Here is a 17,535-nt window from a genome sequence, read left to right as displayed (position 1 = left end):
TCTCATTACACCGTTTACCAATCAGATTAATTTACTTTATATTTTCATAGATCGGACATTCAGTCCAAACGTGTATTTTTATCTGTTATTGTTTTATTTTGAATGGGGGCGATTTAAACTTTTTTTTCGTTGAAACATTTCTTTTCTTTTTATTTGCTTCAATAGTCTCCTTAGGAGACTTGAAGCTGTGATCAACCAACGTGTGATACACATAGCAGGGCTGAAGCCCTGTGTGTAGCAGAAATCATCATCTCCTATGAACGCTGGCTACAGGCTCATAGAAGATCAGCACTTGACAGGGGCGCAGAGCTTACGGCACACCCAAGTTGAATGCCGCTGTCAATGATTCCACCTGCGGATGTTAGGGGCACATGACAGCTGATCAAATCAGCTGTCATGTATTGGGACCGATGTGGGCACATCGCCAGAGCCCATATCAATGCAGTCTACCTTGTTCATCCAAGGTCATAATGGGATTAAAATGCGTTCAGGGCAGGGCATATGGATGGGTTTGTTCTTTACAAAATGACCTTTTAAATAAGTCCAGTAATGTTTCACCACATCATGAAGTTTGCAGTTCACTGTAGGAAACACTATAGAAATTGATTCTGCATCACTGCAGAGTTTCAGAGAAAAACAGACTTTAAAAGTTGCCGGGGACTGAGAGCCACACGGAAGACGAGTTGGACAGTTCTCCCTGAACACGGTCAATGACTGACAGGTCTCTCCCTATGAAAGCATGCAAGGAAAGTTCTGTTCCTCAAGGGAAGCGGGTAGTCAGAATCAAACGGGGGCCTGCTTTTCCAACTAGTATACTACTGTGTGACTTAAAGTATGTATTTTTCTGAAACACTGCAGCATTTCTGAGTCAAACATACTTGGCTGAAATCATACAGCCAGTGCTGGATACATGCTGCCAGGTTCCCTTTAAAGGGTTATAGTAAGTTATCCCCTATCCATAAGACAGGTGAAAATTTACCAATCGTTAGGGCTGTAACCAATGGGTTCCCGACGATCCTGAGAACAGGGCTTTGGGAATTGGGGTTTGCAGAGCTCTCTATGAATTATTATTTATTATGCTTAGCTTATATAGCGCTCTCTTATTCCACAGCGCTTTACAGACATCGCTGTCCCCATTGAAGCTCACAATCTAGATTGCCTATCTGTATGTCTGGAGTGTGAGAGCAAACCCACACAAACACGGGGAGAAAACACACAAACTCCTTGCAGATGTTGTCCTTAGTGGGATTTGAACTCAGGACTCCAACGCTGCAAGGCTGCTGTGCCAACCACTGAGCCACTGTAAATGGAGCAGTGCGTTTTACCATCAGTCAGTCAAGGGGAATGGTAGCACCCAAGGAGCAGGCACAGACATCTGTCATCTGAACATCAAATGCCTGTTAGGTGGTAGCTTTAGCCTAATATGTATGGCCACATTCACGCTGCCAATCAAGTTCTGATTATGTTCAACCACTGAGGCTACAGGTGATATGGATTTATACCTAAGATCCTATGGAAATTACCATTCATTATGTTGGAGAAGAGCTGGTGGCTTTTTCTAAGGACGTGCCATCACCACTTCGTGCACAGTGGCAGAAGCCAAGAAGATGGCTTTTGTGGGAACAGAATAATTCTTTATACAAGAGGATATAGAAATTGTGAGATCTCAATTTTGGGGGCAAAAATATTCAACTATTTGCTGTAAAATGGAATAGAGATTATGCTTACTTGCTATTTTCAGCTGTATTTGAGCCGGAGTGTCGGCCACTTCTGAACAGTCTTTGCAGCCATACAGTCCTTCATCGTCCATAAGTAGATCCTTTATTACAAGAGAACTCCCGTTCAGTCTTGAGTATTTTGGATTAGAACTGGTTTCATTGCTACAGTTCAGTACTTCTTGTTTAGGGTCCTCCATAAACCAAATGACAGGTTTTGTATTCTCTTCTACAGTGCTACATGGTAGAACTGCTAGTCCACCCTTTTCTCCAGAGATGATTGATAATGATGCTGCAACATGTGAAAGTAGTGGGAAAAAAAATACAGAGATTAACCTTAAGCCAAATGAGAATACAGGCCTTATAGGAGGTTTCCACTTAAGACATTGATGGGACATAACCAGAACATGCCAAAGTGTTAGGAGGGTAAACGCCAATAAAAATCTATAATACAGTGGTAGCACTGATGGAATCCTCGTTGCCCTTTTAGCTCTGATCAGCATTTTTTTCAAAAGCTGCAGGGTCAACATTGGGGTTCCTGCTACATGTAGCATTTGGTAGCCGTCACAGTGACCAGACAGCGATGGCTTATCCTTGCAATCTACCATCAATGACGCAAACGGGAAAACCACATTAGGTAATTTTATAAATGAATGTGAAACAAATTGTAATTATGTATATAATTTGGGGGGTCAATATAACAGAAAATACCCAAAAATGACACCATTCTAAAAACTGCACCCCTCAAGATGCGCAAAACCACATTCAAGAAGTTTATTAACCCTTCAGGTGCTTCATGAGAACTAAAGCAATGTGGAAGGAAAAAAAAAAAAAATCAACATTTTACTTAAACAAAAAACTTACTTTGGAGCCAAACTTTTTTTTTTATTTTCACAAGGGTATCAGGAGAAAATGGACCACAAAATTTGTTGTGCAATTTCTCCTGAGTACGCCGATACCCCCGTATGTGGGTGAAAGCATGAAAAGGCTCAGAAGGAAGGGAGCACCGTTTGACTTTTTGAACACAAAATTGGCTGGCGCCATGTCGCATTTGGAGACCCCCTGATGTACCTAATCAGTGGAAACTCCAACCCTAACACAGCCCTAACCCCAACACATCCCTAACCTTAATCCAAACACTCCCCTAACCCCATCCCTATCTCTAACCCCACCCTAACCCTAACTCTAACCCTAACCCCACCCTAACCCTAGTCCCAACCCTTACGGGTATAAAATAAAAATTTTTTTGCGGTCGCCATTATTCAGTGAATAACGGCGATCACAACACTGGAGATGATTAAAAAAAATTAAAAAATAACAACCTGAATCATGTTCTCCAGGGTCTCAGCTACCCCCGGTAGCCGAGACCCTGAAGATTCTCCAACGCTGGGGGGCAATATACCCTTATTTCTCAGCACCGTTAAAAAGCAGCGCTGAGGAATAAGTACCCTTAAAGGAAATCTGTCACCTAATTTTGGCCCTATAAGTTTTGGCCACCACCATCAGGAGCTTATCTACAGCATTCTGTATTGCTGTAGATAACTTAGTAAGAAGGAACATAAACCAGCTCACCCGTGATTCAGCAACCAAACCTCGGGAGCACGGACCCGCTGTGTCCAGGCGTGCAAGATCCAAAAAAGAGAAAGAAATGTCCAGCTTCACCGAGTCCGTAAAAAAGCGATTTCTTTATTAACAAACTTTAAACGTGGAGGATACAGACTTCAGCACAACCATATGGGTAAGAATCTCAACGCGTTTCTGGAGACTAGGCTCCCTTAATCATGACCATGATGGGCGGAAGTGGCAGAAGCCAAGAAGATGGCTTTTGTGGGAACAGAATAATTCTTTATACAAGAGAATATAGAAATTGTGAGATCTCAATTTTGGGGGCAAAAATATTCAACTATTTGCTGTAAAATGGAATAGAGATTATGCTTACTTGCTATTTTCAGCTGTATTTGAGCCGGAGTGTCGGCCACTTCTGAACAGTCTTTGCAGCCATACAGTCCTTCATCCTCCATAAGTAGATCTTTTATTACAAGAGAACTCCCGTTCAGTCTTGAGTATTTTGGATTAGAACTGGTTTCACTGCTACAGTTCAGTTCACATGATGGGCGTCGCATGTCCGAGTCCGGCGCCTCCCATCTTCATACGATGTTGTCATCCTCCTTGCTTCTGTTATGGCTCCGGCGCAGGCGTACTTTGTCTGCACTGTTGAGGGAAGCGCAAAGTACTGCAGTGTGCGGGGCCTCTCTGACCTTTCCCGGCACCTGCGCACTGCAGTAGTTTGCTCTGCCCTCAACAGGGCAGAGAATTACGCCTGCGCAGGAGCCGAGACAGCAGCAAAGAAGAGGACGACATCGTATGAAGATGGGAGGTGCCGGACCCGGAACTGCGACGCCTATCGGATCTGGACCGCCCCCCCCCAGGTAAGTATAATATAACTTGTTTTTCTCATCTTTCAGGTTACATCCGGGGCTTATCTGCAGCATTACAGAATGCTGTAGATAAGCCCCTGATGGTGGTGGCCGAAGCTTATAAGGCCAAAATACCGGATTACGTACCGGTAATGCTCTTTAATAGAGCCCACGACAGCACCCACTAGAGAGAGGGGATCCGCCCCTAGGAACAGGAAACCTACAGAGAGATAAAAGGGGCGGCCCCCCCTCGCTCCTCAGTTGTTTTACAGAGAATAGGAGGAACCGCCGCCAGGTTTTAGTTAACAGGTTCGGGTATATACATATATATACATATTTACAACCTCATACTATATCTTCTAATATTTACACCTCACCAAAAAAGCACCATGTGCAACTATATACAGAAAAGGGAGGGATGTGAACGGGTGCTGTCGTGGGCTCTATAAAAGAGCATTACCGGTACGTAATCCGGTATTTTCTATTCGCCACGACAGCACCCACTAGAGAGAATTGCAGAGACTATAGACTGGGTGGGTTTACTGAGTCAAGGACCGATACACCAAAAGTTAGATCAGAAGCAGAGGATAGATCTAATCTATAATGCTTATAGAAGGTATTCGGTGAAGACCAAGTTGCAGCCTTACATATAAGGTCTATTGGCACATTTGCCCTTTCTGCCCAGGAAGTCGACAAGGCTCTTGTAGAGTGCGCTCCCACATGCATTGGAGGATCTTTCCCTCCAGCCTTATACGCCAAGATTATTGCCTCTCTGATCCAGCGAGATAATGTGTTCTTTGTGACTCCGGCACCCTTGGTTTTACCCTGAAAAGACACAAAGAGAGCCCTACTCTTCCTCCAGTCCCTAGTTCTCTCTAAATAGGCTAAGACAGTCCTTTTTACGTCTAGGGTGTGAAGTCTTTCTTCTTCTGGAGTTGAGTGGTTCTCATAAAAGGTAGGTAACAGGATCTCCTGGGATCTATGAAAGGTAGAAGCCACCTTAGGGAGATAACAAGGATCTGTTTTTAAAAGTATCCTATCTGATGTTACCACAAAAAAGGGAGGATCTATAGATAAAGCATGAAGATCACTTACTCTTCTGGCAGAAACTAATGCCACTAATAATACCGTTTTTAAAGAAATATTTTTTAGTGAGGCTGCATGGAGAGGCTCAAAAGGTGATTGAGTCAATGCATTTAGGACTATCGATAGATCCCACTGAGGGACCCGAGGTATGCTAATTGGTCTCGATCTCTCACAGGCAGATATAAACCGAGATATCCATTTATTACCTGCTACATCAAAATTAAAAAGAGCTCCTAAGGCTGACATCTGTACTTTCAGAGTGCTTACTGAAAGACCTAATTCCAGACCTTTTTGTAGAAATTCCAATATTGGAAATATAGGAATATCAGCGGAAAGTTGTGTAGTATGGAATTGAAGGAATTTCCTCCAAATTCTAACATAAATCCTGGTAGTTGAGGGTTTTCTACTTTTCATCAGAGTATCTATTAACCCACTAGAAAACCCCCTGAGATTTAGTAACTGCCTTTCAAACTCCATGCAGTTAAATTCATGCCCTTTGCCTGAGGATGAAGGAACGGACCCTGAGAGAGCAGGTCCTTGGATTGAGGCAGAATCCACGGGTCCGACACTGACATCGCCCTCAGCCATGAGAACCATGGCCTTTTGGGCCAGAATGGGGCTATTAATAGAATTCTTGCTCCTTCTTCCCTTATTTTTCTTATTACCAAAGGTAGTAGATTCCATGGAGGAAAAGCATATGCCAGGTCGAAAGTCCAGGGTACTTGGAGGGCATCGAGTATGTCCGGCTTGTCCTCCCTGTTTAGAGAGGCAAACGCCCTGACCTGTCGGTTGGCTCTTGTGGCAAACAAGTCTATTTGAGGAATACCCCATTGCGCTGTTATCATCTTGAAAATTTTTCTGTTTAGCATCCATTCCCCTTGATGGAGGGTGTGACGGCTCAGAAAATCGGCACGAAAGTTGTCTGTGCCCCTGATGTGAACTGCTGATAGTGATAGCAGATGACCTTCGGCTAATTCCATGATGTCTGATGCCAGCTCCCTGAGTCTGTCCGACCACGTACCTCCTTGATGGTTTAAGTAAGCTACTGCCGTGGTGTTGTCGGAGAACACTCTTGTGTGAGAGCCGCTGAGCTGAGGAAGAAAGTGAAGTAGGGAATAATATATTGCCCTCAACTCTTTGACATTCGAAGAACTATCTAGTTCCGAACTAGACCAAAGATCCTGAACCCACTGATCCTTAAAATGTGCCCCCCAGCCTTTAGGACCAGCATCTGTGGTCACTATACTAGAGGGGGAAATTACCCAGAGAACCCCCCTTGAAAGGTTTTTCTGATTTAACCACCACTTAAGGGAGTGTAATACTTCCGTTGTTAGATAAACTGTTCTATCCAGACAGCCTCTATTCTTGATGTCTTCCTCTAATATAAATTTTTGTAGAAGCCTAGTATGAGCCTGAGCCCACTGGACCGCAGGAATACACGATGTCAGAGAACCTAGTAATGACATGCTCTGTCTGAGTGACATACTACGATTTTCTATTGCTAAGGATACCTTATCAACTATGGAGAATTTCTTATCCTCAGGCAGCTTACAAATCTGGTCAGCTGAATCTAGAAGGAGCCCCAGGAATTTCTGACACTTAACAGGCTGAAGTCTAGATTTTTCCCAATTAACCAGCCACCCCAGGGATTGTAAGGAAATCACTACTTCCCGTAACCTCTGCTCACACTGTAGGGGGTCTTTACCCACAATCAATAGGTCATCCAGATATGGAATGACTAAAGTATCTTTTACTCTTAGGAAAGACATAACTTCCAATAGCAATTTTGTGAAAACCCTTGGGGCCATGGATAATCCGAAGGGCATCGCCTTATATTGTAGATGACGAATTTGTCCCTCTATACAGACTGCTACCCGAAGGAACTGCTGGAATAAATGATGTATAGGAATATGATAGTAAGCATCCTTAAGATCCAATACTACCATGTAACAGTTTGGAAATAGATTCTTTATGGCTGAACGAATGGATTCCATTTTGAATGTTTTAGGCCTTATAAAGGAGTTCAGCTTTCTTAAATTAATTATGGTTCTGAAAGAGCCATCCGGCTTACTAATCAGAAACAAGGGAGAATAAAATCCCCTCCCCATCTGGGAAGATGGGACTTCCACTAGGACTTGTTTGCGTAGGAGGGTTTTAACCTCTGTTTCAAGCGCCTCTTGCTGAGGCCTGGATCTTAAGGTGGTAAGGAGGAAGGAGTCCGGTGGAGTTCTAATAAAGTCTAATGTGAGGCCTGAAGATATTAATTTAATGGCCCAAGTATTTATTGTTATCTCTTCCCATTGTTGCCTAAACTGTTTTAATCTTCCACCCACTGGAGGAATATAATTACTGGAATTTGTCGGCTGGCTTGAATGGACGTTTATTAAACAGGTTTCCTTTTTGTTTAAAATCCTTATTGTTCCATCTGTCTCTGAAGCCTCCCTTCTTTCCGAATGGTGGCTTCCTGAAGGCCCTTCTGTAAGATGGAACAAAGGGATTAGGGAATCCTTTTTTCCTTTCACCTGCCTTCGTGAGTATATCGTCAAGGACTGTTCCAAACAGGTACTCACCCTGACAGGGTATGGCACATAATTTGGATCTAGATTGGGCATCTCCTTTCCAGTTTTTTAGCCATAAAGCCCGCCTAGCCGTATTGGAGATATTAGCTGTTCTGGCCGCCAGTCGTAGGGAGTCAATAGAGGCATCCGATATAAAGGCAGCCGCACCTTTGATCAAAGGGATAGATGCTCGTAACTTCTCCCTGGATACACCATTTTTAATATTTTGCTCCAGCTGATCCAGCCAGACTAACATTGACCTGCCAGTACATGTGGCTGCAATTGCCGGTTTGAATGCCGTGACACAGGCCTCCCACGATTTTTTAAGGAGCGCATCTGATTTTCGGTCCATGGGATCTGATAAGGAACCTGCATCTTCCACGGGCAAGGAGAACCGGCGAGATGTAGATGCAACTGCAGCATCGACCTTTGGTATTTTGGTCCATGTACTCAAATCTTCGTCATCAAAGGGGTAGCGCCTCTTACAGGGTATTGGTACCAACCCTTTTTGACCTTTACCCCATTCCTTCTTAACGAGGTCCTTTATGGCCTGGTTTATTGGAAACACGTGGCCTTTCCGTTGGGAAAGACCAGCAAACATGATTTCCTGTGGTGTTTGGGGTTCTTTTGACTCAGATACCCCCATCGTATTTCTCACCGATTTAACCAAGTTGTTTATGCCTTCAGTTGGAAAGCAAACAAAGTCTTCTTCCCCTGAAGAATCAGACAGTTGAGAGACATCAGAGTCGACCTCCCCACTCTCTGCTGACGTGTCAGCTCTAGGTGAGGATACTCTTCTTTTCTTTTTCTCGATATTAATCGAGGAAGAACCGCCCCTTAACGACTGAAGTTCTTCCCGAATTATGAGCCGTATCTCATTCATTTTCACCGATTCCTCCTGCCGTAAGGTGTTATCTATACATGCCTGACATAGACTCTTAGTATAGGAGTCAGGCAGGGGTTCGGTACATATAGCACATTGTTTGTGCTTACTCTTCCCCGTCCTCTTTGCCTAGAATAATACAAGCAAAGGAATCAATATATGCTTCAGTGAAGCTATGTGTACACTCACCCAGCGTATTAATTTTACCGGCTGCGGGGTTGCCTTAGTTTGGGATGTGGAACGGGACGATTTCCTTCCCGATTTATCAGTGGAGTCACTTATCTTAGAGTGTCCACTGCTCTTTTTCCTGGTTTCGCTACTAGGTACTAGTGGCTCTTCCATGGAGTGCACACGGACCTCCTCTTGGGACGACATAATGCACACTGACTGCACTTCTAATCCTGACCTTTATAGTGTAGCCACTCCTGCATACATCCCCTCCTAAATTTTTTTTTTTTTTTTTTTTTACTCACAAGTCCGGCGTCCGGACACTGGGATCGCATGGGGGAATCCAATATGGCGGTTCCCCCGGAAATGGTCCTCTGACACCGCGACCCCGGAAGTTCAAGCTTCCTTCCATGGGACGCCGACGCTACTGCGCATGCGCCCGCGTCTGCTGCATACCGGAAGCGCCCTAAGCGCTGCTTCCCACACCATGTCGCCTCTTACCTCTGGAGGGAACGGAGGGAAGATTCCGCCCAGGGACGCCGCACCGCTGCTCAGCTCCACTTAGGAGGGCATTACCGCAGGTATCCACACTGCGCCGTGCATTCATTAGCACTTACCCAACGGTGTCCCAGCAGGGAGACCATTGGCACTTTCAGGCTTCCCTGTCAGCCGCACCAGATGAGGGGGGAGCCCGCAGGAACATTCCCCCGACACTGTCCACCTGCTCTGGGACCCCTGTCGCTCAGCAGAGTCGGTACAGGCGGTAGCCCAGGCAGGCCTTCCTCTTCTTAGCCATAGAGTTTTCTCTGTGGGTTCCCTTCTAGGAACAGGAAACCAACTGAGGAGCGAGGGGGGGCCGCCCCTTTTATCTCTCTGTAGGTTTCCTGTTCCTAGGGGCGGATCCCCTCTCTCTAGTGGGTGCTGTCGTGGCAAATAGAAAATTAGGTGACAGATTCCCTTTAACTGCCGCTGTTAAAAGGCGTATCGGCGGTCGTTAAGGGGTTAAAAATGTACTGTAAATAAATCACATGTAGTGAAGATGGAAGATGGGAAACATGGAATCACTGCAGTTTTGTATTGGGATGCTTTCACATTGCATTTTTCCACCTGTTCATTGGTCATGTGCACCAACGGGGCCAAAGACTTATGGTGCTGACAGAGTGAACGTGCCCTCTGCAATACATCATTTTCTGGCGTATATGCCTACTGGAGGTGGACACAAATTGAAGTCTACTATGCCTGGGTGTACGTCTCAAGGAGGCATATACGCCAGAAAATGATACATGGCAAAGCGCACACTCACTCTGTCTCTGACTCCTGTTTTGCACAGGGCAAAACTCAATGTGAAAGCAAGTTAAGGCTAGGGTCACACCTTGCAGGTGAATAGGTTGGGAATAGTATAATTAAGACAATAGAAGTGCATTTTGTAGATTGGGCGCTATTTACTTTCACACTTTGGTCAGCCCTGGAGTTGGTCAGATATTGTTCAATTTCACACATTTGTCGGGCATTGTTTACTTATTAGTTTAATATGTGCCAGCTCTGACATTCTCAGGTGAAGAGATCAAAGCATGATGGTTTAAACTTGGTAAAAATCACAAAAATAAATGGGTTTCACAAACTGCTGTACCTGCTTTTTTCCACTAAAAACACAGCAAAACCTGATACCTGCGTTTTTTGCAATTACCCATTTATTTCTTTGGGTGAAAAACGCTGTAAATATGCTGAAAGTGAGGGTATGTTCACACGTTCAGGATTTCCATCCTTTTTTTTTCAGGACTGTTTTTTTAAAAAACTGCAGCTCTTGGCAGAAAACGCAGGTCCTTTTTTTGGTCCTTTTTTGATGCGTTTTTTGATCCTTTTTTTTATGCAGTTTTCTAACCCTAACCCTAACCTAACCTTAGTGAAAAAAAAAAAAAAAAAAAATTCTTAATTTTTTTATTGTCCCTACCAATGGGGGTGACAAAGTGGGGGGGTGTCATTTACTATTTTTTTTATTTTGATCACTGAGATATAACCTATCTCAGTGATCAAAATGCACTTTGGAGCGAATCTGCCGGCCGGCAGATTCGGCGGGCGCACTGCGCATGCGCCCGCCATTTTGCAAGATGGCGGCGCCCAGGGAGAAGACGGCCGGACGGACACCGGGTAAGTATAAGGGGGGGAGATTAGGGCACGGGGGGGGCATCGGAGCACTGGGGGGGGGCATCGGAGCACGGGGGGGGAGGGCATCGGAGCACGGGGGGCGGGATCGGAGCACGGGGGGGGCAGCCACACTCCGCCCACGCACTTCCGCCCGCTCCCCCGCACTTCCTGCTGCAGCGGTTCTGCACATCAAATCGCAGTAAAACCCGCAGATATATTTTTGATCTGCGGGTTTTACTGCGGTTTTGACCTCACAATGGAGGTCTATGGGTGCAGAACCGCTGCGGTTCAGGAAAAAGAAGTGACATGCTCCTTCTTTTTTGCCGCAGCTATTCTGCGCGGCTTTTTAAACGAAATTCCGGATCATGTGCACAGCAGTGACTGTTTTCCATAGGGTTACATTGTTATGTACCCTGCATGGAAAACAGCTGCGGAACCGCAGCGGCAAAACCGCTGCGGTTCCGCAGTAAAAAACGCACTGTGTGAACATGGCCTGACTTGATGCAGTTTTAAAAAATGCAGCAGTTTTTCAATCTGGTCAGAAAAAAACTGTGCAAGAGATTTCTGAAATCTTATAGCTTTTGCTGGTAATGTAAAATACAGATTTTAATTTACATAAAAAAATACAGGAAAGAAAAAAAAACATAGTAAAAAGGCAGCATAGCCTGCTGTGATACACCATGTGCTGCCGGTAGGTCTCTCTCATTACAGCATAGTAGCGGGAATCTCTTAGTAATATGACACCTGAGGAATGTAATCAAAATACAATATCTGCCTATAGATTTCCTTGGCTTACACACATCTAACAATGCTGTGTGCACAAGACTTCAGGTTGTCCTTGAGGAAACTAGTAATGAAGATCAGAAGAAGTTTATTTACCAAGTGTGGGGTCAGAATGATAAGAGCTACTTCTCTTTCAACTTTGCTTTGGTGAGCTGGAAGCTTTTCACAATATTAAGGCAGAGTTCAGATAGCCATATTAATAAATCGACAATAAAAATGTGGGGAAAAAAAATGGACATCTATATGCCATCCGCAAGTGAATAAAAAAAAAAAATCTGCTTGATATCCTGTTTTAGGAGACAAATTAACCCCCTAGTGACCAAGCCCAATTTTGGAATCTGATGTGTGTCACTTTAGGCTGTGTTCCCATGATGAGTTTGACACTGTATTCTGCTTGATCAAAAATGCAGAGTCTTGGGGTACATGGCCACGATCAGAAACAGCAGCGTTTTGGACTCAGCGCACTTGTACTGCGTTCAAAACACTGCGTTCTAGGTTCAATCACAGTGGATGGGATTTATAGAAATCCCATGCTCACTGTGCTTCTATTTGACGCAGCATAAACTTATGCTGCGGCTCGTAAACTCGCACCACGGGTGTCATCTTCTGTCGTGCAGACGCTAGTGTCCGCAACAGAAATTTCCATAATAGAAATATATTGATACAGTAAATCCACTTGTGTCCAAAGTGCTATTACTTCCTGATCGAGGGAACGTAGCCTTAGGCTACTTTCACACTTCCGTCAAAGTGCCTACGTCGCAATGCGTCGTTTTGGAGAAAAAAACGCATCCTGCAAAGTTGCCCGCAGGATGCGTTTTTTTCTCCATAGACTAACATTAGCGACGCATTGTGACATATGGCCACACGTCGCATCTGGATGCGTCGTGTTTTGGCGGACCGTCGCACAAAAAAGTTTCATGGAACGTTTTTTGTGCCAACGTATCCGCCATTTCCGACCGCGCATGCGCGGCCGGAACTCCGCCCCCTCCTTCCCTGACATTACAATGGGGCAGCGGATGCGTTGAAAAACTGCATCCGCTGCCCCCGTTGTTCATTTATTTCACAACGTCCGTCGGTACGTCGGGCCGACGCATGGCGACGGCCCCGTACCGACGAAAGTGTGAAAGTAGCCTTAGGCTATGTGCGCATGTTGAGTATTTGCTTCCAGACATTTCTGGAAGGTTTCTGCATCACTTGGCAGCAAAACTACTGCGGCAAAAACGCACGCTTTGCAGCGGTTTTGTATGCATTTTTTGCATGTGTTTTTGTACAGCAATACATGCTTTTTTGAGCTAAATAAAGATATATAAAAAAAAAAGTTTTGAGATGTAATTCCTTGGTTCAACACCACCTTTTTAATTCTGATGCAGTAGCATCAGAGTAATGGGATTAGGACCTGGTGTCAGCAGCTGTCATAGACACCAAGCCCTAGGCTTAAGGCCCCTTCACATTAAGCGACGCTGCAGCGATACCGACAACGATCCGGATCGCTGCAGCGTCGCTGTTTGGTCGCTGGAGAGCTGTCACACAGACCGCTCTCCAGCGACCAACGATGCCGGTAACCAGGGTAAACCCGATGTTTACCCTGGTTACCATCCTAAAAGTAAAAAAAAACAAACAGTACATACTTACCTACCGCTGTCTGTCCCCGGCGCTCTGCTTCTCTGCACTCCTCCTGTACTGGCTGTGTGAGCACAGCGGCCGGAAAGCAGAGCGGTGACGTCACCGCTCTGCTTTCCGGCTGACCGACGCTCACAGCCAGTGCAGGAGGAGAGCAGAGCACAGCGCCGGGGACAGACAGCGGTAGGTAAGTATGTACTGTTTGTTTTTTTACTTTTACGCTGGTAACCAGGGTAAACATCGGGTTACTAAGCGCGGCCCTGCGCTTAGTTACCCGATGTTTACCAGTGAAGACATCGCTGGATCGGTGTCACACACGCCGATCCAGCGATGTCCGCGGGAGATCCAGCGACGAAATAAAGTTCTGGACTTTCTTCAGCGACCAACGATCTCCCAGCAGGGGCCTGATCGTTGGTCGCTGTCACACATAACGATTTCATTAACGATATCGTTGCTACGTCACAAAATGCAACGATATCGTTATGTGTGAAGGTACCTTTAGTAATGAAAAGGTGTCAACCCAACCCCCTCATTACTAAGTCGGTAAGTAAACACAAACACACACACACACACACACACACCATGTGTTGCCTATGTAGGAGCATTAACAGAGCTAACCTCCATAGGCTGAAACCAAACAGTAACTGTTCATTTTAACCCCTCAATCCCATATGACATACTATCCTGTCCAGGTGACCTGGGACTTAATTCCCAGTGACGGGATAGTACGTCATATGCAATCGGCCGCGCTCATGGGGGGAGCGCGGCCGGGTGTCAGCTGACTATTGCAGCTGACGTTCGGCACTATGGACCGCCCCTGGCACATTAACCCCCGGAACACTGCAATCAAACATGATCGCAGCGCGTTCCGGGGCCATAGGGAAGAATCGCGCAGGGAGGGGGCTCCCTGCGGGCTTCCCTGAGACCCTTGGTGCAAGGCAATGTGCTTACCTCGTACCGAGCTCTCCTCCCTGCAGGCCCCGGATCCAAAATGGCCGCAGGGCTACTTCCAGGTCCTGTAGGGAGGTGGCTTACAAGCGCCTGCTCAGAGCAGGCGCCTGTAAGCCTGGAGCAGTGCACAGTCATATCGCTGATCTGACACAGTGCTCTGCAAAGTGTCAGATCAGCGATCTGTCACTATATAGTGATGTCCCCCCTGGGACAATGTGATAATGTAAAAAAAAAAAAAACACATTTAGATATGTAAAAATAATAATAATTCCTAAATAAAGAAAAAATATATATTGAATCCATAAATACATTTATCTAAATAAAAACAAACAAACAATAAAAGTACACATATTTAGGTCGCTGTGTCCGTAACGACCCGGCCTATAAAACAGTCCCACTAGTTAACCCCTTCAGTGAACACGGTAAAAAAAAAAAAAAAAAAAAACGAGGCAAAAAACAACGCTTTATTATCACAACGCCGAACAAAAAGTGGAATAACACGCGATCAAAAAGACGGATATAAATATACATGGTACCGCTGAAAACGTCATCTTGTCTCGCAAAAAACGAGTCACCATACAGCATAATCAGCGAAAAAATAAAGTTATAGTCCTCAGAATAAAGCGATGCAAAAATAATTATTTTTTCTATAAAATAGTTTTTATCGTATAAAAGCGCCAAAACATTAAAAAAAATGATATAAATGAGGTATCGCTGTAATCGTACTGACCCGAAGAATAAAACTGCTTTATCAATTTTACAAAACATAGAACGGTATAAGCGCCCCCCACCCTCCCCCCAAAGAAATTCATGAATAGCTGGTTTTTGGTCATTCTGCCTCACAAAAATTTGAATAAAAAGCAGCTATAAAAAATGTCACATGCCTGAAAATGTTACCAATAAAAACGTCAACACGTCCCGCAAAAAAACAAGACCTCACATGACTCTGTGGACCAAAATATGGAAAAATGATAGCTCTCAAAATGTGGAGACGCAAAAACTATTTTTTTGCAATAAAAAGCGTCTTTTAGTGTGTGATGGCTGCCAATCATAAAAATCCGCTAAAAAACCCGCTATAAAAGTAAATTAAACCCCCCTTCATGACCCCCTTAGTTAGGGAAAAATAATAAAATGTAAAAAATGTATTTATTTCCATTTTCCCATTAGGGTTAGGGCAAGGATTGGGGCTAGGGTTAGGGCTACAGTTAGGGTTTGGATTACATTTACGGTTGGGATTAGGGTTAGGGGTGTGTCAGGCTTAGAGGTGTTGTTAGGGTTACCGTTGGGATTAGGGTTAGGGGTGTTTTTGGATTAGGGATTCAGTTACAATTGGGGGTTTCCACTGTTTAGGCACATCAGGGCTCTACAAACGCGACATGGCGTCCAATCTCAATTCCAGCCAATTCTGCGTTGAAAAAGTAAAAAACAGTGCTCCTTCCCTTCCGAGCTCTCCCGTGTGCCCAAACTGGGGTTTACTCCAACTTATGGGGTATCAGCGTACTCAGGACAAATTGCACAACAACTTTTGGGGTCCAATTTCTTCTCTTACCCTTGGGAAAATAAAAAATTGGGGGCGAAAGATCATTTTTGTGAAAAAATATGATTTTTTATTTTTATGGCTCTGCATTACAAACTTCTGTGAAGCACTTGGTTGGCCAAAGTGCTCACCACACATCTAGATAAGTTCCTTAGGGGATCTACTTTCCAAAATGGTGTCACTTGTGGGGGGTTTCAATGTTCAACTTTTGGGGTCCAATTTCTCTTGTTACCCTTGGGAAAATAAAAATTTGGGGGGCTAAAAAAACATTTTTGTGAGGAAAAAAATTATTTTTTATTTTCACGGCTCTGCATTATAGATTGTAGTGAAACACTTGGGGGTTCAAAGTTCTCACACCACAGCTAGATAAGTTCCTTGGGGGTCTAGTTTCCAATATGGGGTCACTTGTGGGGGGTTTCTACGGTTTAGGTACATCAGGGACTCTGCAAATGCAACGTGACGCCTACAGACCAATCCATCCAAGTCTGCATTCCAAATGGCGCTTCTTCCCTTTCAAGCTCTGCCATGCGCCCAAACCGTGGCTCCCCCAACACATATGGGGAATCAACGTACTCAGGACAAATTGCACAACAACTTTTGGGGTCCAATTTCTTCTCTTGCCCTTGGGAAAATAAAAAATTGGGGCGAAAGATCATTTTTGTGAAAAAATATGATTTTTTATTTTTACGGCTCTGCATTATAAACTTCTGTGAAGCACTTGGTTGGCCAAAGTGCTCACCACACATCTAGATAAGTTCCTTAGGGGGTTTACTTTCCAAAATGGTGTCACTTGTGGGGGGTTTCAATGTTTAGGCATATCAGCGGCTCTCCAAACGCAACATGGCGTCCCATCTCAATTCCAGTCAGTTTTGCATTGAAAAGTCAAATGGCGCTCCTCCCATTCCGAGCTCTGCCATGCGCCCAAATAGTGGTTTACCCCCACATATGGGGTATCTGCTTACTCAGGACAAATTGTACAACAACTTTTGGGGTCCATTTTCTCCTGTTACCCTTGGTAAAAAAAAACAAATTGGAGCTGAAGTAAATTTTTTGTGAAAAAAAAAAGTCAAATGTTCATTTTTTTTTTTTTTAAACATTCCAAAAATTCCTGTGAAACACCTGAAGGGTTAATAAACTTCTTAAAGGGCCACTGTCACCCCCCTCCAGCCGTTATAAACTAAAAGAGCCACCTTGTGCAGCAGTAATGCTGCATTCTAACAAGGTGGCTCTTTTAGTTTTTGTTTCTGTTATTCCCACAATAAATGTATTTATAATTCTGCTGAAATACCGGTCTTTGTCCATGGAGGCGGGACTGAAGCCTCCTCTTAGAAGCGCCCAACTTCCATCACTCATCTCTTGTGTAGATTTTCGCTGCCCCCTCAGCACTGTTATTGTGTGAATTCCGGCGCCTGCGCTCTGCTCTTCTGCCTTGCGCAGGCGCATAGAGCATTATCCGTCCGAGCGCTGGTGCCGGGTTCCTTTCTGCGCCTGTGCGGTCAGTGCGGCCAGCCTGTTACTGAATCCCCGCCCCGCATTGTGTTATGCAGTATGCACAGTGCGGGGCTGGGATTCCTGGGCATGCGCACTGCGCTTGTCAGACGCTCCACAGGTCCCCCGCCTTCCAGCGTTGTTCTGTGCGGCTGTTCCAAACGCCGGCAAGGATACCTGTATA

General features: G+C 44.8%; 1 protein-coding gene across 2 annotated transcripts in view; it reads right to left on the bottom strand.

Annotated features, from left to right (window-relative positions):
- Positions 1 to 17,535, bottom strand: part of VSIG10 (V-set and immunoglobulin domain containing 10) — a 72,801-nt gene that overhangs the window by 41,984 nt on the left and 13,282 nt on the right. For both annotated transcript variants that reach the window (XM_069754563.1, XM_069754569.1), the window contains exon 3: positions 1,729 to 2,007. In XM_069754563.1, the coding sequence (XP_069610664.1) occupies positions 1,729 to 2,007 (279 nt within the window). The remainder of the gene's footprint in view (positions 1 to 1,728; positions 2,008 to 17,535) is intronic.

Source organism: Ranitomeya imitator, chromosome 1 (genome assembly GCF_032444005.1).
Source record: "Ranitomeya imitator isolate aRanImi1 chromosome 1, aRanImi1.pri, whole genome shotgun sequence".
Taxonomy (NCBI): Eukaryota; Metazoa; Chordata; class Amphibia; order Anura; family Dendrobatidae; genus Ranitomeya; species Ranitomeya imitator.
Note: the sequence above shows the minus strand (reverse complement) of the source record. Positions and strands in the feature narration are given on the sequence as shown.